The 20,858-nt window shown below is 39.5% G+C and overlaps 1 protein-coding gene across 3 annotated transcripts; it reads right to left on the bottom strand.

Annotated features, from left to right (window-relative positions):
• Positions 1-5,565: 5,565 nt before the first annotated feature.
• On the bottom strand, positions 5,566-20,808 carry rbm26 (RNA binding motif protein 26). 3 transcript variants are annotated; one of them, XM_062424105.1, is made up of 22 exons: positions 20,477-20,808; positions 18,426-18,544; positions 17,819-17,937; positions 17,643-17,734; positions 17,253-17,530; positions 16,391-16,666; positions 15,991-16,233; positions 15,300-15,440; positions 15,045-15,170; positions 14,593-14,701; positions 14,273-14,432; positions 13,437-13,634; positions 12,098-12,199; positions 11,935-12,003; positions 11,725-11,823; positions 11,463-11,537; positions 10,654-10,821; positions 10,334-10,438; positions 9,924-10,127; positions 9,075-9,161; positions 8,750-8,863; positions 5,566-6,692 (listed from the first exon to the last, which is right to left on the bottom strand). In XM_062424105.1, the coding sequence occupies exons 1-22, from the start codon at positions 20,533-20,535 to the stop codon at positions 6,603-6,605; spliced, it is 3,033 nt and encodes a 1,010-aa protein (XP_062280089.1). In that variant the 5' UTR covers positions 20,536-20,808; the 3' UTR covers positions 5,566-6,602. The 3 variants fall into 3 exon arrangements, with proteins under 3 accessions (XP_062280089.1, XP_062280081.1, XP_062280073.1); XM_062424097.1 differs by having other exon boundaries at positions 12,098-12,196; positions 15,045-15,185; XM_062424089.1 differs by having other exon boundaries at positions 15,045-15,185.
• Positions 20,809-20,858: the final 50 nt, after the last annotated feature.

Here is a 20,858-nt window from a genome sequence, read left to right on the forward strand (position 1 = left end):
TGAATCAATATGATTTCTTTGGTGGTTAATACATGACAAACACGTAAAATTAAAAAGTCCGACAAGATTTTTAGACCTGTCTGTTAGGTTGTTCAGTTCCAATAATAACACAAGGTTGTCAGTAATCAGCAGAGTCTCGTGGTAGCGGGTCAAGGGTCAGCCTTTAATGTGACCTCTGACACATAATTAAATTGCCATCTTTAACCTCAGTTACAACCTGTCACAGAGCATTGGATTACATGCTGCAAATCACTGCACCAATCAATGACAGCAGAGAGGGCAGGAGGGCGGGGCCTGCGGCATCCAACACTGTCTGCACAGAGCTTATCTGTAATGAAGTTGAACTGTACAGTGATCGTGTTAGTGTACAGCCTAATTTAATTCTGAATGACACACCGCAGTAACATCCTAACAGGGAAAAGGAAACTACAGATAAGGCATCATTGAGCCACTCTAAGCGTCTGGTCACATGATTTGTTTCCACTATTATGCATTTTTTTTAATGTGAAAGAAGCTACTTTATTGGTGAGCAGGCTTAATAACATGTTCTTCATACACCAAACATGAATACGACTTGCAGCTTTTGTTACGATTTATAGACATTTTTCACTGAAGAAATGTTGTCATGTCAGATTAGGAGAAGCACAGGTACCCCCCCAACACACACACACACACACACACACATGCATACAGGCACAGAGAGCAGAGGAGAGAGACGTTGAGCCGAGGAGGAGTGGACAACTTTAAATATTGTGATTACAAACAGTAACCAACTAATCCTGCATAGACAAAAATACTGTTGTATTCTTCTTTTTATTCAGTACTTACTTATACTGGGTAAAATATCAAAATACTTCCTCCATCAATGGATTTTATCTTACACTGGTGAACTGTTGAAACTGCATCTCATGAGATAAATTTAGTACAAATGAAGCAACTGAGTGGAAATATCATTTTTAATCAGACTAGATCTGAGATTGGGATAGAAATGTGTTTTTAATTAATATGAAATTAATTTCTTTTTCTGGGAGTCTGTATGGACTTCTACATGTTGAGAAGCACTGCACAACAATCAACATATTGCAGATGAAGAGATACATACCCTACAATGGAAAAAAATTACAAATAAAGAACTTATTCTAAGTATATTCTTAAGAGACTGAATCCAAGAAATAAAAATTCAGGAAGTATTGGCTCCAAGCATGACCATGTTTTCAGCTGTAAACAGATTAGCTACAGCTCTCTGGTTGAGGTATCATGACTGAAGGAGATTTATTGTGATCTGCAGGTTCAGGGCGGCTGTGTCTTGATTTATTGATGGCGTTTCCCTGCCAGCAGGGTTACCTGGGATCTGTGGTCCATCAGAGGCCAGTAGGCGAGGTTAAAGGGCTTTGTTAAGTCTAACACAGCAGTATTTCCTGCCAACATGTCCACTAAGCAGACAAACTGAGGATGATGGAGAGAGGTTTTTATAAGAAACAAGAGTCTCTTTGTCAGGTAGCAGAATAATAACAAACCATTTCTTTTATTCAACACAAAATTTTACAGGTGAAGGTTTTTCTTCTTCACACAGGCACCGATTCCGCACCAAAACTGCAACTTGGTGTTACGGGGGGGGGGGGGGGGGGGGGGGGGGGGGGGGGGGGGGGGGGGGGGGTGTCCCCAAACTCAAATGACTACGCCGATTATGATTTAGGGGCTGCTAGTTTTGTCTCAAACTGTGCCTTGCTTTGTGGCCAGGGGCCCTGTGTTGTTTAAAGGGTTGTCAGGGTATAAATACTAAATTAATCATGCTTTGGCTCAACTTGCTAGGGACTGAAATTTGCTTATGGAGGCCCATGATCACATAAAATATTAATGGCTTTACAGAGAACTAGCATTGTAGCGATGGGGGCAAGGCGTGTGAAAGCATAGAGCACTGTGCTGGGAGGGGTCACTGTTGATTTGAGATCGGAAACACCTTCTTTATATCTTTACCTTAAATGAATAAAGGACACAAAGTGAGCAAAGATTTGTCTGAGCAAGTTAATCATCAACAGCATTCGGATGGGTTTTGTATGTATTATTCTACAAAATTGGTATTAAATTGCATGCAGCAATGTTTTTGTGCTGTGAAAATGCAGAGATAATATTCAAATGAATGGGAATAAATAAATTAGAAGTGTGTAATGTTATGCATTGTCCTAGTTGTCGCATATCCATATGACCGACTTCTTGAGCCCCCGAGGGCTTCAATAAGAAACTACAATCATTTTCATTGACAGAGAGCAAATCTGCAAGCAAACAAAAGTCAAAGTTTTCCTGTGAAGCATACTTTTGCCAACTCCGTACTCAACGGGCAAAAAATAAACATTATTAAAACTCATTTTAAAATATTATGCCATTTGTCTCTTTGACACAAATCAGAAAGTAAAGATTTTTAAAATGGATGACTTGGATGCTGTAAACTGGTTAGGTCGTATTTTCTGAGCTCACACAGAGCGTATATAAACATCTGCTGCCCACTGAGGCACAAAGGGAGGCGAACAGAGCACAGAGACGTCCCTGCATGCCGGTCACATCCACAGCAAAGTGACTGTGGACATCATCTTAAATTCTCCATACCACATGTATTTATGTAACTACTCCACAAAGGGACACCAAACAATTGTCAGGAAATGTGGGTATTTCTGTCAATCAAACCAGTCCCATGACGAATAAAAACTACAGGCTCATCACATCTACACAAGTGTGCAGCTAAAGCTTGTCTGATCACAAATGGTGCTGCTGGTGCTCCCTTTTCCTCTGGTATGTCCACCACGGTGGGTAAATGAGATGGCAGGAGGGAGCATTTAACACTCCCCTACTGAGAGACGGGGGGATGAGGGGACGTGTGGGTTTTTTTTGGTGGTGGCGCAGGGGGAAAACGGTTTAAATGATAAACAGCAGATATTCGACGAGAGCAAATCTGATTTCTCACAATTATCTCTGCAAGCCTGACAGCACCAAGGGTGGCCCAGGAACACTTGAACCGGTGGACACTGATTGGGTTATTTGTCCTCTCTTATTTGAGGCAGAGGAATTGTGGGGGCTGCACTGTGGAGAGACTCTCTGCAGGTGTGTAGCAAACCTCACAGAAAGTAAAATCCTGTTTACCTGCACCGACACATGACCAAATACACATTAGGTAAAAGTCAAATTTAAACCCATGTTTAGTCAGTGTGAAGTGAGAACTCAAAACTATTGTTTAATGACCTCTAGGGCTGCACCCAACTATTACTGTCAGTATCGACTAGTTGCTTGGTTTATAGAATATCAGAAAACAGTGAGAAATGTCAAATCCTGTTTGCCAAAGCGTAAGATGATGTCCTCAAATGTCTCCTTTTGTCCTGACCAAGAGTCCACAACTAACAAAAACCATAAAATTAAGGTATCAAAAGTATTAAAGCTATAAAAGACAGATCTACAATCACATTTTCAACACAAGGCTGCACACATGAAACAACAGAGAAGAAAATCAACTGGTCTTCAACTTGTGGCAGACCTGTGGCTGTTTCTCCAGCAATGAACCCACCACATTACTGGTGGGTCACATGATGCGAACTCAAGCACACATCTACATATTTAATTAATTATTTTTTTTGCAATTTCAATTTTATTTTAAAAAAGAAAAAAAATCTTAGTGTGTCTAGAACTTTCATTTATTTTTGCTGTGATATTTAGTATTGTAAAGTTTAAACTTCTGGTATAGGGACAACCAAAATATTCACATTTAGGAAGCTGAAACCAGATAATGCTGACTTTTTTTTTTACCGTAATGAACAACACTAAACAATTAATCAATTATCAAAACAGTTGGCCGATAAATGTATCAGTTGGCAACTAATTGATGAATCAGCTAATCATTGCAGCTATAGAGCCATCTTTAATGAACAGGCTTGTGAACAGGCTTGTGTGACAGGTGACTGCTGTAAAAGTGGTTTAAATCTCTATTTTAAAAGTGACAAAACCCTGAACTGTTTGTACAAATCAGAAGAAATAATGCAAAGTAAGCTAATACTAGTTTTTTCTACATGAAAAGGCAGGCTGCACAACACCATGCAACAGTTAAGGGGCTGCTGAATTAGAAGCTATTGCTAGCTAAATAAAATAAAACACATTGTAGTAGGCATATGAGAGAAAACGCCATTGTTTCTTTTAAGTGACTATAATCACTTTTATTAATAATAAGAATGATTGAAAAGTTAATGTGTAATGTCAGAGGTGCTGCTCAATGTGAACCCCCATTAAGAACTAAACAAGGGTGAAAAGTTGACTTACATTCACCAGGTGGAGGGGGAACACAACTCCAAGTGATTAATAATATTGCTCTCTAAATCCTGGATGAGCAAATGTTTGCTAACACGTTCGTCAATGTGCTCAAAGTTTATCTGCTGCCTCCTACTGGCCAAACAAAATATGCAGGTTCAAAATAATCAAAGTTCCTCAGGCAACTTTCAGCCAAAGCTCTGCAACAATGCTTTAAAGGCACCTTTTTCTCACCTCTGAACTGCTGCTAAACTGTTGTTTTTAATATGTTTTATGAGCATGACTGTTAATTTGTGTCTGAATATTTGGTTAGTTTCTATTTTAGGTATGATCATTTTCTGTACCTATGTATCACTATTGTTTAATGCACTGACAGGAGCTGGTGAGAAACAGCTTTCATTTCATTTTGTGTATGTACATATTCAGTGAAATGACAATAAAGTTTTCTGCAAGTTATTTCTTTATTTTACTGCAGGGATATTTTTGTTTTTGTGTGTGCTCCTCACTGGTTTGAAGGGAGCGTGACTCAACTGGAAAGAGGTGAGGTCACATTTTTTCCTTGAAAACAAATTGTAGTCACAGCTGAATCTGATGACACTTGTGTACGTTTGACAATATTTCCCTTTATGTGATGTTACTTGTTGCCATCTTAGGTGTAGATGTGTCTGCTGTAAACCAAGCAATTGCCTGTGAAGGATTAATACAGTACCTATCAACTTAAACTTAAAGTACTGCTCACTTACCAACAGTGTTTAATGTTGTAGATAAATACTTCAAAGTCTCCCTGCACCCAAAAATGTTTTCTTCTTACCACTGGGAGGTGCTCTGTGCTCACTGAATAACCAGTTTTAAAGGACAGACCCATGGGCACAATTTGTTTCAACACAACTACTTTTTCACCCAGTCCTGAGCCATGAATCCACTTTCACAATTGTGATGTGCAAATCTGAAGCCTGAAACACCGAGAATAGACTTCACAGTGATGTAAGAGACATCTTGCATCCAACAAATTAACTGCTAAAATAAAAAAAATATTTGCTTAATCATAGACTTTTTAATGAGAGGAGTAATGTCGTTATTTCTCTTCATTCATATATGGAGGGGATCTTTATCTTCAAATCTGGCTAGGAACACTGACTTTGTCTGATGGTGCCTAAAATCTTTGATATCTGACAAGTTTTTGTTGAAATCTCACATACTTCTGTGTAAAAGATCACGTAGCAGGCAATCAATGATAACACAGTAATATTTAGGATTAAAACAGTGATCTACAATTCATTGAAGAAAAAGATGTTTATATTTGTCAAACAGCAGCACATTTTTAAAAACAAAAACTGTTAGTGAATACAAAATTCAATTTTTAAAATGTTGCATGTCAAGGCCTCTGGGGGAAAGACGATCCTGCCGACAGTCCGCTCCTGCAACAAAACAAACACAAGCATTTTTTAGTTTTTGTTATTTTCATCATAGATATTTTAGTCAAGTTGTGCAAATATTTTTTTACAGTAGGCGACATATAACATTAAAATGTTATCAATATCAAATGATTTCATGTCCTTACCTCGGTATAAAAATTGTATGTAATGAATTACCTTACCGATCCAAAACAGTTTATAATAGGAGGAATTTTGTAGGATATTTGCTCTTTAGGTGAAGATGAAGGTTTTTTTTGTTTTTTGAAATGGTCTTTTTACAGCTCTTTTCGGAGTGTTGTTTTTTTTTCACTGCCACAAAAGTTTGTTGTTTTTTTTTCTTTTCTTTTTTTTGGGCAGGATGTTTTCAGACCATTTCAATTCTTTATTTTTTATACAATTCAAAGTAAAGCCAAGAACTGAGAACCAAAGCTTTCATACAAATCATTTAAACCCAGACATAAAATATTTACACAAGCATTTAACCAGTCAACCTAATACTATACTGCAAAAGCTACAGTCTGTCATTCAGCTGAATTACAACACAGGTTTTTGTTTTCTTAAACCAAGAGTTTAACAACAAATGTGTCTTTAAGTGATCAGTCGTCACATGTCCAGACAAAATATTTGTGTTTTGTGAACCCAAAAAAAAAAACAAAAAAAAAAACAGAACTATTTCTACATTAAGAGCATTAAAAAAATTCACCATTGCTGCAGCTGGGATACACATTAAAAATGAATCAAACTTGCACATGGTTCTTCTGCCAGTTACATATTTGTGAGGGGGAAAAAAAATCTAAGCCAAACAGAAATGTTCCTGGTTGGATTTACAAACAGGCATTGAAATCTTGTAAAACTGCCGGACAGCTGCTCGTCTTCCACGCCAGGGCGTCTGGCTGATCTTCATCTGCGCCAGGAGCGAGGCTCATTGTCGTCTTCTTCCTCATCGTCATCCTGCAGCAATGCATCATCACTTAGTGACTCTTCCGGGTACTGTTAGAAAAGACAGATTATTAGAAAGCGAACAAAAGGCAAGGCAACTTTAGGTTTAAAGACATTTTTCTGTCAGCATCACTAGCAGACTTGCCACATTTATTATATACATATACGTTATTACTACACTATAATGACATGTTTAAAGGATGAAAGAACACATTATTTTTCACAAGTTATTTCTGCCCATCAACATAATCCCAGATTCCCATTTATGACTGTCGATCAGCTGGTAACTCAGGCCCCTCCTTGTGCAGCAGCTGAAAGTGATGCTGATTGTGAAATGTTTTTCATCTCATTTTAAATGGTAAAGTGGAGTCAATTAGAGCCTCTATTACCCACAATGCCATTTACTATGATGTCTTTCACCCACAACAAGATAGTTTGAACCAGTTTTATCCCACTTCCTTGTCTGAATCTTGTGAAACAGTATCTGGTTTCCAGAAGTATCAAAGCACTGAGACTGTCCTGCTCCAGGTTATCAACAACATTTTAATGGCTGCTGAAGACAGCATGTGCTCAGTCCTTGTTCTCTGGGACCTTAACGCATATCTGGTACAGTTTAAAATGGTTATCATCATCTTACCTGTGTCTCTTCATTCTCTTCTGCTGAGTATGGAGTGCTTCAGGAGTCGGTTTTGGGACCAATTTTACTCTTGGGCACATTATTCAAAGACAAGGTGTCTCTTTTCATTGTGATGTTAATGAGATCAGACTCTGGACCCTGGATTACTGGGTTCACTGACGCCGGACTTTGTTTTGTCAAAATGTTCCTTCAGCTGAACTCAAACAAAACAGAAATCCTTGTTATTGGGTCCCAGCACATGTCAAAGCAAATTCTGCTGGTTCCCTTTTGGATCTTGTCAAGCCTGCTGTTAGGATTACTGGTGCCTGGTTTGATAGTAATTGAAGTTTTGAGCAGAAACACCACAACGCTCACGCAATCATGCTTTTATCATCTTAAAAATATTTCAAAAATATGATCTATTTTAACTTTTAAAGAAACAGGGACCATTTTGTATGCCTTTACCTCATCATGCCTGGATATTGCAACATCCTTTTTACTTGCCTCAAACCAAAAATCAACTCCAGATTGTGCAGAACTCAGCTGCCAGGCTTTTAACCAAAACCACCAAATATGATCACATCAATCCTGTTTTAGCCTCTTTACACTGACTCCAGTTATGTTTTAGAACTGATTTTATGATTTTTTCTTATTACTTTTAAGCCTCTTCTCCTTGCTACACTTCTGACCTCTTTAGACAGTATACACCAGTCTGTACTTTGAGATCCTTGGGCAGAGGTCTGTTATCTGTTCCACAGGCCCGACTTAAAACTAAAGGGGACAGAGAGTTTGCAGTCGGGGCCCTGAGACTCTGGAATGATCTGCTCGAGGAAACCAGGTCGACTAAATGTGGGTTCTCTTTTAAGTTTCTTCTTATAACATATACTTTTATCAGAGAGCCTTTCCTGACATAGTCTTTAATTACTTTATTCATGCTTTTTCGTCCACTGAATTGGTTTTTATACACAAAGTTTTATCAATTATCATTTTAAAACCTGATGATTTTATGACTTCTCCGTTTTATTTTGCTGCCTTTGTGAAGCACTTTATAATTCAGGTTTATAAAGTAATCAATGAATACATTATTGTTAAATAAAGATTAATATTATTATTATTATTATTATTATTTATTGGAGGTGTAAAGGGACTAAATGTTCAGCTTAAGAGAGTATCTGCTTGGAAAGGAAATGTGTGCATGATTGCATTATACGTGTGTATGAGACGCTCCATCCCAAGAAAAACAGGGAGACCAATCCTGCCACATCTTTGCTCTCAAGTGTAATGGCTCCCTCTTGTGTTTTGTGAGTGCAACACAACCGGAAATGTAATATGTTTAACTGATATGATAGCTGAACAGAGATTTTCTAAATATTCCTATATTCATTTTTTACACTGGGTTGCAGGAGCACTAAGAAGGTATGACCTACTGCCAGGTCCTGATCAGAGATAAGTGCATCAATGAAGAGAAAAAAAAATCTGCAATCTGACAAACCTCGTCCTCTTCTGGTTCGGCCTCATTAGCATCCGCAGTGCTGAGAGTGGTAACAGGCTTATGCCAAGCCAGGCGTAAACTCTGGTTGTTCAGCTTCAATCCATGTAGAGCCGCCTACAGGTGGACGAAACACCAAGAGCAGAAGAAGAAAACACACGGTTAGAGGGGAGAGAGAGAATGTGTGTCCAGAGTTGTGACTGTGATGGACTTAAAAAAATGTAAACAACAACAGGGTGGTGTGGTTTTTCAGCTGAGACAATGTGTCACACAGCACTGAGTCCAGAAAAATGGAAAACATATTTAAGTCAGCTGGTGGGAGAGTCACCTGTTCTGCCTCTGCTCTTGACCTGTACGTGATGACTGCAGTCAGGTTGCTTTCATCAATCTGGCAATCTTCAATCTCTCCAAATTGCTTCAAAATCGTGAACACACAACATTTTAGTCACTTCACAAAACAAACTCGCATCAATCCTGTGCAATTATTTTACAAAAAAACATCTCTCATGTCTTCTGTCATTGCAAGTACTTAATGAGCTATTACAACAAATCATAAGTAACATCTCTCAGTGTTAAGGTTCTATTTTTTTTTTTACAAGCCACTCTTTCAAGTAACTTACTGTCACTGTTACATTTACAGTGAGATTACACAAACCATACTTATTCAGGGTACTGGGTAAACTGAGATAGATCAGTGGACTTGATGCACATGATGATGATTTTGTCAGACTAAAGTGTAAATATCTTTTGTTGTGCCATTGTTAGTCAGTTGCACTGTGCAGTTTAACCCAGCAGAGGGCACTGTTGATTCTTTCTGCAACACTGAACAACAATAATATTTAAGTACTGTAAGATATTCATGTGGATGAAGGTGCAACACATATACTTATTTTAGGAGTAACTGCCTCAAGAGGCTTATGTTATTGTTATTAATTTATTATTACAATAAATTATTAATGTTATGAGTTAGCTTTACAGAAAATTATAATTCATGTAATTTTTAAGCTATTATGTTCTCCTTTTGTTTCTGTAGGGGACCACCACAAATTGTCTCATCCACCCCCTGAATAGTTAAAGAGAGAGAGCACTTTAATACATAGTCCTTAGATCTCCCACCTACAGCTCCCATCAAAAGGCCACACTGGATATCACATTTCTTTTTCCAAAGCTGACTTACAGCAAAGTGTGGCAGCAGGTCAACACGCTCCGCCTCAGTAAAACAAGAAATCTCCAGCGCTCGCGGCCGATGGTCCACGACTGTTTGCATTGGCACACCTCTTCCCCGACCTCTAGAGCCCCTTCCCCGGGCCCTAAGAGCGCCACGACCCCGAGGAGGGGCCCCGCGGCCTCGTCCTGGTGACAAGAGCCCCCTTTTAGCCGCCTAGGAAAAAGCAAAGACAGGGATGGAAAGAAGTCAAACAGAGCACAGAAATCTGCCAACACTCAGCTTTATCCTCCAACACAGAACTATAGAGATTAAATGCAAAAGACCATTCAAAGTTATAGTAGCAGTTAGAGTAAGTAGCACTAAAGCACTTGATTTTAGGCTTTGGGGCCAGTTTTCCTTTCTACAGATGTAATCATTACCTCAATTTGAAGCTGAGTATACTTGATCTTCAACAAAGCAGTGTCCTCTCCAGCCTGAGTCTTCTTATACAGGTCCAGCTCTGCATCTAGCAGTTCCTTCTGTGCCTGAAATCAGGGTAGATTACAAGTCAAGCAAGTACTAAACAAAGGCTTAGTATTTCTAGATTAAAAGGAAAATATATATATTTTAGAGGCCATCTTTCATCATCTTAAAAAAATAAAAAAGGTAGAAAGAAAGTTGATTAAACAAAAACATAGAGCTATGTACCAAACGCTGGACTCTTCAACATTGTGACTAAGGTACGTAACTAAAGTGCTACCTGGGCCTTGCTCTTGACTGTGCGCAGCAGGCTGTTGGCACTTGAGACACCTTTTATCTCCTCTTGCAGTTTGGTGATGCTCTTGGTTAACATGCCCAAGGTCTCCATGATCTTGGCTTTATCCTCTGCTTTCATCGTTTTGTTCTTCTCAAGTTTGGAGATCAGGAGCTGTGGAGTAACAGGGACAAAAGTATAGAAAATCACAAATTCAACTCTATCCACGGTTTTCAACAGAGCACTAAAAGCACAGAGCCGCAGGTCACATGGGACAGAACTGAAGAAAAAGTTTAATTCATAATTAATCAAACAAACCATTGCTTAATTAAATACACTCAGTGGTTTTGCTGCTTCAGCCTTTCTTGGTCTCGTATGACCAGAAACTTATGGTGGCTAATGTTAGCTAATGTAAGCTTTAGATAGGTGTAGTCCGTTTGTTGACTTTCGGACTCTCTATGCTCAGTTTCAGCATTCACCATTATCCAATGAATGACATTTGTGGCCTAAGTGGCTGCTATTCAGCAAAGGTTGCAGTTTCCATTTAAAAAGCAAAAAAATATAGCGTGCTTACAAATGATCATCCATCCATTTGACTAAGATCACAGTAAATGAGTCACAGATCCCACACACGGCTTTCAAGCACTGCTGGAGAATCCACACAAACAAACAGCAGAGGCCACTTGCAGTCTGGCTCGGGACTCTGTTATTTAAGTGGTGAGTCAGACCTCTTTTACAGCTCACACATTTCACTTTTGTACAAAGTCGACAAGATGCAGACGAGTGATAAGCACATCTTCATCACAGTATATTACCTTCTGCGTTTCGATGTGTTTCTCCAGTATTTCCTGCTTCTTCTTTCTAACATCCTGCTGTAGTCTCAGGGCTTCCTGCGAAACAAATGATGGGTAAATCAGATACTGCCAGCTGTTCTTGGTAGGAGAAGGCTAAATGACTTGGTGCAACCCATTTCATCACCACCTCTTTCCTTTCACACATTTTCAATAGACCAGGTATGGCAAACTTGTCTGAATGCTTCCACACTTTTCCCACCGTTCCCTGCATTCCTCCTCTCACCTGCTTCTTCTTCATTGCTTCTTCTGTGGTTTTCTGTGCAGCCTTCAGGGCAGCAGGGTTGAAAACGGTCTTTGTCAGGCCCATGGAGGTTGAATACACCTGAAAGGGGGAATATTTCTTTAACACAGTGTGAAAGAGAGAGAAATACAACAAGAAGCCTTAATTTTAATGACAAAAATGAGTAACCCTGCCTGGTGAGGGGACTCTTACCTTTTCAACAGGAGCTGCTGGTTTGGCAGAGAAACCCAAACGTTCCTTCACTGACACTTTAGAGGGATTCTGCACCAACGGGGGAAGAAAGATTATATTTATACACACGCCATACAGATTTTGACAAGCACATGATAAAAGGCACACCCTCGTCCACACGCACCTGAGAGGCTACGGAGGAATCTTGGGAGGGCTCAGAGTTCGAAGGGATCATGGGTCCAAGGCGATCTTTGACAGACTGCTTCAGACACGTGGCCGACGGCTGCTGGATGTCAGAGGAGATTTTGTCAATGTTAACAAAAATTGTGATGTATTAAGACTTCTAGCTTTCTTGTGACATTCTGAACTTTAAAGTGCATTTGTGTCATGTACTTTAAGCAACTGACTTCCTACATCTTCTACAATACCTCACAGTGCCCGGTTAAAGGCCTCCCTTTACTGTAAATGTTGGTGGAGGTGCCACTGGCATTTATGTCAGAAGTTTTTCCAATTGAGAAAATGTAAGAGCCGAGCCAAATTTCTGAAATAATCAAAGACATCCTTGAAGAGGTAAACAAGGATCAGCCACAATGCAAGCTTTGACTGCACTGAATTGTGCTCTGTGTGAGCTGACAACGCTAATTGTGCCGAAGAAACAGATCCAGGATTCGTAGTGACGACTACGTCTAAAGAGAAAGATTAGCTAATCATGGGAAATAAATTTAATTAAATTGCACAGGTGTGCCCTGATTAAGTGCTTAGAGAGTGTAACTCGCCAAGGGGAAAAAATGCTCATTTACAGCTGCAAATAATAATTTTTTAAAAATATGTTTCAAGAGTAAATTTGAACCAGTATCTTCATTTGCATGTGTACCTTTATTTAGCATTTCTGGGGACTTCTGGTAGAAACACTGACATACATTTTTCACCAGTGTTAAACCTGCAGCGCGGACCTTAAATAAACTTCTGTTACATTCAAGCCTTTGCCAGATGAGTTCACACAATGCTAATTAAGCCTATCAGCGCCAGACAAATCTCTCTGCATTCACAGTACAGAGCTTTTAATCTGGTGTCGGGTTTGACGTCCTCGCGCTGGCCAGATGAATGCATAGAGTGCATGCTCTATGGGCAGAGGCACATGAGACTTCCGCTGGCTAAGCAGCTAACTTCCGGTTAGCTCACTGCTAACTTAAACTGGGATAAAATAATTTAACTCAAACGGCTCCTGTAGACTCTCTAAATGTTATCAGACCAAATGGATCAAATTTTAATAGTGAAACAAGTCATTTTGCCGGGGCTGTAAGATGCTCAAAATAATTTATCCACCGTTTTACAGCCACAACAATAGCGACCAAGTAGGTGACAGCGCAGCCTATTGCATAAGCACGTGTCGACAGTGTTTTTGTGATTACTCTCATTGCCAGAAGAGGGAGACAACAATCCTGCATTCTAACTTCAAAAACAAAATAATTTTACAACCACGATATGATAAAAGTGAATTTTTTGTAAAAAAAAAGTCTTACCGTGGCTGGCTGTGATTGCAACTGCTGCTGTGAGTGCAACTGGCCCTGACTCTGGCCGTCACTTCCATTCTCACGAAACCAGTGCACCCTGATAAAGCGGTTGTTGAGAACAGCCTCAGTGCTTTGCATAGCCCGCTTTGCCTCGTCTGGGGAGGCAAACTGGATCAGTGCCCCCTCCGGGTCGTTCTGGTAAGCCACCTGTTCAAAACAAATGCTGGTGTTACACACTGCACGGTTCATCTGAGGTTTGTAAGCTTGTTATCAAGAGGATTAAAGAGCAACTTAAAGTAATGTTCACACATTCATCATTTATACATCAGGCAAACAATTAAGTCCCATTTTATGATACACAGACAAACTCTTATTGTTGTTCCTTTCAAAACCATTTATGTGACAACCTAGAAATCACAAATATTTGGTGATTTCTATTTGTCCTAAAGTTGCTCCTGGACAGTCATCTGTGTTCACACTAATTACACAATAATCTTAAACAATCAGACTATTTTATCACTACAGTCTACCCAATTTATTAGCTATACACATACTGGTTATTAATATCTTGTATAACTCTACTCCAAATGTTCTGGCATTGCCATTTTTTAACAATAAGGACAATCTAACTGCACACAAACACAAATAATATTCATTAATATTCTGTGACAAACATCAACATTGAAGCTTTTTTTTAAAACCCTAAAATTTCAATACAGATACCAGTTTCACACACATTGTCCACATATAAACCTTCTACTGTTCAGCATTGTTTGCCTTTTAGTTATCCAACCATAATTACTACAATTAACCATATAAAAACTCTGAGTTTCATATCTACTGACCTGCAGGTTGACGATGGTGCCAAACTTGCTGAAATGTTCATTGAGTTTGCTGATGTTGTTGAGCTCAGAGGGAATTTGTCGAACCAGCAGCTTTGTGTTGGGAGAGTTGAATGGGGCTCTCTTGTGGTAGCCCTGGTGGTTGGGTTTGTTAAAGTTGGGTCTGAGCAGAAGAGAGAAATCAAACGATTATAGAAGCCGGTCTGAAACATAAATCTGTCGTGTTTGCTTAATGCTGCTGTTCTTTCCTTCCTTATGTAAAGATGCTTAAAAGGCAGCATTTTATTTTTATATTACAGATTTTTTTTAAAAAGGTGCCTTACTTGTCAAACCAGGGTTTCTTGATGGGGATACCTCCGTCATGGGAAACGGCTGATCTCTTCCTTGAATCGGACTCCATCACAATCCTCATGCTGTTATTTGGAATCTTGTCTGGAAAGGGACAAAAGCGACAGGTCAGCTGTGAGACTACACAGCACACAGCTACAAATGAGATCACAACTCAGGTAACGTCACTATTACAACGACAGGACACACAATTACGGTGGCATGTAATGAATACCGGCATTGTTCTTGTTTGTGAAGGGGCAACAGGCCCTCACACCAGCAAAAGTAAGCGTGATAATGATAGGAGAGGAAGCCAATGCACCACAATGTATTCAAACTTAACATTATACTTCTCTTCCCCCCTGCTATTAACCTAATTTGGTAATGAATATCACAAGAGAGATGTGACCAACAGTGCTGAGATGGTTTTCAGATTTAAACAAAATACCTCTTTGTGGCTGGTCCACATCCCCCATTGTAAGGCCAATCAGGTTGGGTCTCTGGGCATTAACTCGGTGGCGGTACATGGGCCTGGAGGTATTGGTGATGCTCGGAGCTTCGGGATTGTATACATCTGAATCATAGTTGTCTGGTGAGCAGAGAGAAAGGACATCTTAACGTGTTAAACAGCCAAGCAAGGTGTCGCATTAAAACAGTTTTATAATTACAATGTTAAATTTGTAACTTGACACTCAGCCCTTACCGGATGTGAAGAGTGGTGCTGAGGCCTGGGGGAGTGAGGAGCGCATCCCAGAGGTGACGATGGTGGGAACAGAGCTGGTGATGGAATTGGGAGGAGCATCCATGCCTGACGGTTGTAAGGGAGGAAGAGGAGGAAGGGGACCTAAAAAGACAGAGAAAATCAAAATGTTATAAAAGGAGTACAAGCAAAGCACTAACTGGTCAAAGGAATTATATAAATCTGTACTTTAACTGGTTATTGTTGTAACTCTACACCAAGTCAGTAGCTTTTCTTCTTCTTGCACCCTTACGTGTTTAAAATTTTTGAAGTTAACCTTTCAGACAATCTTCAGTTGTAAAAACAAATGTTCTCTCTCTCTCTCTTTTCTTTTTTTCTTTAGATGTAAAACAAATTTAATCATAAACATCAGCATTGTTGATGTATCTCCTGTGAACCCATGGCAACAGCTGACAGGACAAGCTGTTGCCTAGCGATGCAGTTCCAGTCAGATGCATGTAACTGAATCATTCACACACTCTGCAGGGTACTGTTATTTTTAATATAGGATTAAAAACAAGCAATCATAAAATATTTGACTTTTTATTATCACAAACAACAAAATGTTACATCAAATTTTTCTTGAAAGTTTTGTCAGTGCTAAACTCGTGTTTTGTGAAAAATAACCCTTTTAGAGAAATGTCTGAATTCCTACCTCCAACAGGTGGAAGGCTGGGTGGGAGAGTGCCTGGTGGGGGTACAGGGGGCCGCAGGTTCACAGGTGGGGGGTTCATGAGTGGTGGAGGGGGTGGAAGACCTGGGGGCGGCGGGGCATCCACACCTGGGATCGGTGGAGGTTGAAAGGGCAGCATACTGGGCAAATTGACATCCTCCACTACAACTGGGTCACTTCCATGGTCAAAGGGACACATGTCTCCTCGCATGCAGAAGCCTTTCTCTGGAAAAGACACACACATGCTGCACGTCATGCCTGTTCAGACTGTTTTCTATTCTGGGAGCATATTTATAAAAGTATTATTATATGAGTCACTCTGACTGCCAAACCGATTTAAGTACACCTTTATTTGAAAGCAAGTTCAACCCGCTTTCCTTACCATCATAATCACGGCATCGCTTCCTTGGTTGAGGAGGTGGCCCCCTAAAAGGGCCACGATCCACAGGGTGCTCAGGGCGGAAGTCCGACCAGCTCTCGGTGGTGTTGTTGCTATGATGATGTGTGGGAGCGATGACTGTAATGGTGCTGCTCAGGGTTGGCACAGGGAAATGTGAAGTGGTTGCAGTGGAGACCAGAGCAGCTGGGGTGTAGCCATCAGCACCCTCTGACCGGTCCACTCGATCATGATCGTACTTTAACTTTCCAGAATCTCGTTCTGCAAACAGACAAGAATGACAATGTTAAACAGTGAAATAACAATCATTATTTCACGTTTCCTGTGAGAAGCTAGACTTGTTTCCACAGTTGTTTTAAATGGCTTTATTCTTAGCTGATCTATTTCTCAATATCCAGTCATCATTTGACTTATGTTGTCTACTCTACTCATGATGTGCCAGTTCCAAATGCTGGTAAATCATCATATACAGTGACAAAGGATACATTTGTATTTGACTCATGAATAAGCAAAGTAATATTCATGAAGAAGAAAACCAAATACACACTTGTGTTAAATTTGACAAATAGATTTCTGTAAACTATGAGATAATCTTTGTTTAAGAATCTTCATGCTCAGCTGAAATCTAACTGGACACACTTGAAAAATCAACAACTAACAGGGTCAAAGTTCAAAAACGGTGAACTTTAAACACACTGCTAGAAAACCTGAGAGGATTTGAGGACCAGGTTTTGGGGTCATTGGTCTCCCCAGAGAAACACATGTCTCTAACTAGCACAAAAAGGTCCTGCTGGTGATCACGTGTAGACAGTGTTAGATCATTTTAGATCCATCAGTCAGCTCTTACCTCTACTTCTGCTTCTAGTCCGAGATCTGCTGTGTGACCGGCTCCTGCTTCGATCGCGATCCCTGTCTCTATCCCTGTCTCTGTCCCTTTCCCTGTCCCTCTCTCTGTCACGATCTCGAATGCGATCCTTGCTCCAACTCCGGCTGCGGCTCCGACTGTAGCTGCGACTGCGGCCCCTCCTGCGATTGTAGCGATCGCGATACGAGTCCCTCCTTGGCGGGTTGCGGTCATAATCCCTCTTCCTGGAGCGGTCGTCTCTCTTACGGTCATCCCCTCTCCTAAGAAATTCGTGTAAGAGAGGACATGACAGTAAGTGCGAGATAAAAGCAATGTTAAATTTGAGAAGCACTGCAAAGTGATGAACAATTGGGAACATGCGGGTGTACACACCTGCAATCTCTGCTGTAGCGAGAGCTTGATTGTGAAGGGCTGTGATTCACTCGGCGAGAAAACTTCTTCTCTCGATCCTCTTCCCGATTAGTCTGAAAAAAGAAAGAAGTAAATTAAAATACATAATACAAATAAACAATTAATCTGTCTAACTGCTGACATTATTAGCAAGTTACCTCATCTTTTTTGGGCTCATCTTTCTCGACTTTGACCAGAGAGGATGGTTGCTCTGGCTGAGGGAGGTAGCATTTGTTGTTGATCGCTTCAAACAGCTTATCCACAAATTGCTGTGTCTCTGAAAGCATGTGAGACGGCAAATTAAAGAAAATGTTTTAACATGGACATGACCAATACCACATGAGAAATTAAACCACAATTGCAAAATCAAGCACACTAAAACTAAAACAGTTTTTCATGGTTTTTCATGGCAACAGTCAGATGCCCAGATGAATATTGAAATAAATATCTTACAATGTGCCAACGTCTGTCTTTTTGTTATTATAGGTCCATGGCAGCTCAACAGGGAAACACTGTCCGAGTAATCAAAAAGTAGCAATTTGATGCTCAAAATACTGTAAATGTGGCAGATATCTACCTGACATGACTAGCTCAGACTAGTCAAGCCTCATATCTGATAAACCTTTAAATGCATTTTTGCATAAATGAGCACATCTGAAGGGGATATTTTAATGGTCAGTATGAACAGAAGAAAGGATTAAAGCACACCTGAAAAAAAAATTGTGAACTTTATTACTTATCTTTATGAACTTATCTTTTAAATACCTTTTTGAAGAAATACATCCAACTGGTCTATACAGAGGGCTTTAAGTTCCTTTTCAGTTTTGTCCTTCTTCACCAAAGCGACAACATACTTCGCAAGCGCAGAAGGGTCTGCATCACAGCTGGGATTGTAAAGAAGAAGAAAGGAGTTAAGTGAGACAAAATAATGCAGCAGAGGGATTTAGTGGTACAAACACAGTCGACCAGTCATTCTTAGAAAACTGCTGGGAAATGTGGTTTGTGAACAAATACAGTGCATTTTTAAATAAAATGATTACAGACTTTGAGCATGTCTATCACAAAGGACACGTAACTGGAACAGCATTAACACACATGAGAAATTACCTTAAATATATTTACAATAATAACTTAGTGGGAGCAGTCTTACAAATTTTTGTTCAGCTTTTGTAATAGACCATAAATTATTGTTAGATAAACTTAAATGTCACAAGCTGGTTTAACAGCTATTTGTCTAATAGAAAACAATAAGTATTTTATTATAGTAGTTTCTCAAATATGAAAGAGTTACAGTGTGGTGTACCACAAGGAAGCTGTTTGGGGCCTTTACTATTATCTATTTTCCTCTCGTTCTAAATAAAGTTAAGAGCAGTTATGCATGCAGATAATACGACACTATTTTTTACCAGCAGTAATAATTGTCTTAAATTCAGTTGTAACTGTAAAAGGGATCTGGCAGTTATTAAGAGATGTGCAAACATTTTACCACAACAATACATTTCTCACATTGTTCAAATATTAGTTGTTACTCGTTTGGATTACTGTCCAACAGCATAGTCAAGTGTGTCAAATTAAGACTCTGAACTGTACTTGAAGAGCTACCAGAATGCACATAACCTTGTTGGTCACTGAGGAAAGAGAGATGAGAAGAAATAATTTCCCTCTTTGGGATAATAAAGTTGACTTTGACTTTTGACTTTGGAGGACAGTTATTTCTCTGCTCTGCTCTATAAGAAATATTTCATTGCCTAGAATCTGAATATCTTGTACCATCACATTTGCATATTGTAGTAATGGCCATAACTTTAATACTAGGAATATATCGAGAGGTTGTTTTTAATTCCTGTCTCAAAACTGAATGCAAGGCAGCGTGCTGTTATGTAGAGAAGGATGAAAATATGGAAGAGTTTTGCATAAGACATTTAACAAGTCAAACATTTTTTAAACCTAATGGCACAGAACACCAGCCCCTCTCAAAATAGGACATGTTTGACTACATAACATTTAATTATATGAACATTAATGAGGAACTTTCTCTGTCATTTTACATTTTATTCTATTTACCAGTCACTGTATACACAGTTTTTAGAGGTAGCAATATTATTGCTATTAATTTACTGACTATTTAGATACAGTGTGGATACTGGTAGTCAGTGTTGTTATTTTCAATGTTAGCAGTTTTACTGTTGTTGATTCATTGTGTGTTTTTGTAGTTTAGATGCACCTGTGAAATGTAATTCAATCCAATTTTTTGAAGCTTATACATTTCCAGTTGTTGTTAACATTGTCAAAAGATGATAGCTATGTTTATTACTGAGGTGTTGATGGCGTACTGGGGTGCACTATATTGGGTTAGGGTTAGTTAGACAAAGTATTAGGAACACCACTCAATATAATGCACTACACCATCATCACCCACCACGACCTCAATATTAAACATAATGCAAAATGCACCTTCCTGAAAATGTCAACAAATACTGAAAATGTATAAACTTCATGAATGTAGAATTTAAAGCAGAGCTGTTGTATTAGATTGAATTAGATTGCACATGTGTACCTGATCACTTTGCCTAAAATGTTAGCTACATTATTGTTGTATTATGGTATACTGTTTAGTTGAGTGGACCCCTGGAAGAGTAACTTAGTTGCTGCCTTGGTAATGGCTAATGGGGATCCAAATAAATGAATTAATAAAGAGAAACATGCATTAAGTGATTTACTTTTAGGTTTGCTGCAGGCTCATCAAAGCGTGCATAACTTGACTAAAGAATATAAAGTCACCTCTGCACTGTGTGTCTGATAGCTTTAATACTTACATGGGCTCGAGGGTTTCGGACAGCCATGTTTTCAAGGCATCGAGGTTTTCAATGATCATTTTAGATCCAGCTGGTCAAACTATCCACCTCACGTTGGCTGTACGCGACGTTAGCTAAGTTCAGCTAAGTTAGCATCCGTCTCTCCAGGCCCCAAACGTGCTCTACGACTCTCGTGTAGGATTAATTACTGATTACGGAACCGCAGAGGGGCGTGCACCTATTTGATCAGCATTTACTGTAATTATACTGTAGATTGCTAATGCTTTTTATCAGTCAAATGTTAAGCGCGACCACGACTTTGTGACCAAACACCTTACTAGCTAACATGCCATGGCGACTATTTACTTCCGCTCGGGTTCTCGTTAGCAAAATATCGCGAGAC

This window comes from Scomber scombrus, chromosome 1 (genome assembly GCF_963691925.1).
Source record: "Scomber scombrus chromosome 1, fScoSco1.1, whole genome shotgun sequence".
NCBI lineage: Eukaryota > Metazoa > Chordata > Actinopteri > Scombriformes > Scombridae > Scomber > Scomber scombrus.

Bases quoted from the DNA above. Each gene is read 5' to 3' on its own strand.
- rbm26 (XM_062424089.1), bottom strand. From the start codon at position 20,535: ATGATCATTGAAAACCTCGATGCCTTGAAAACATGGCTGTCCGAAACC. The intron at 17,938-18,425 runs GTATTTAAAAGA...ACATGCTTTCAG, and splicing joins GGATGTATTTCTTCAAAAAG to AGACACAGCAATTTGTGGAT. The intron at 10,128-10,333 runs GTAATGATTACA...GCTTTTTCCTAG, and splicing joins ATACTCAGCTTCAAATTGAG to GCGGCTAAAAGGGGGCTCTT.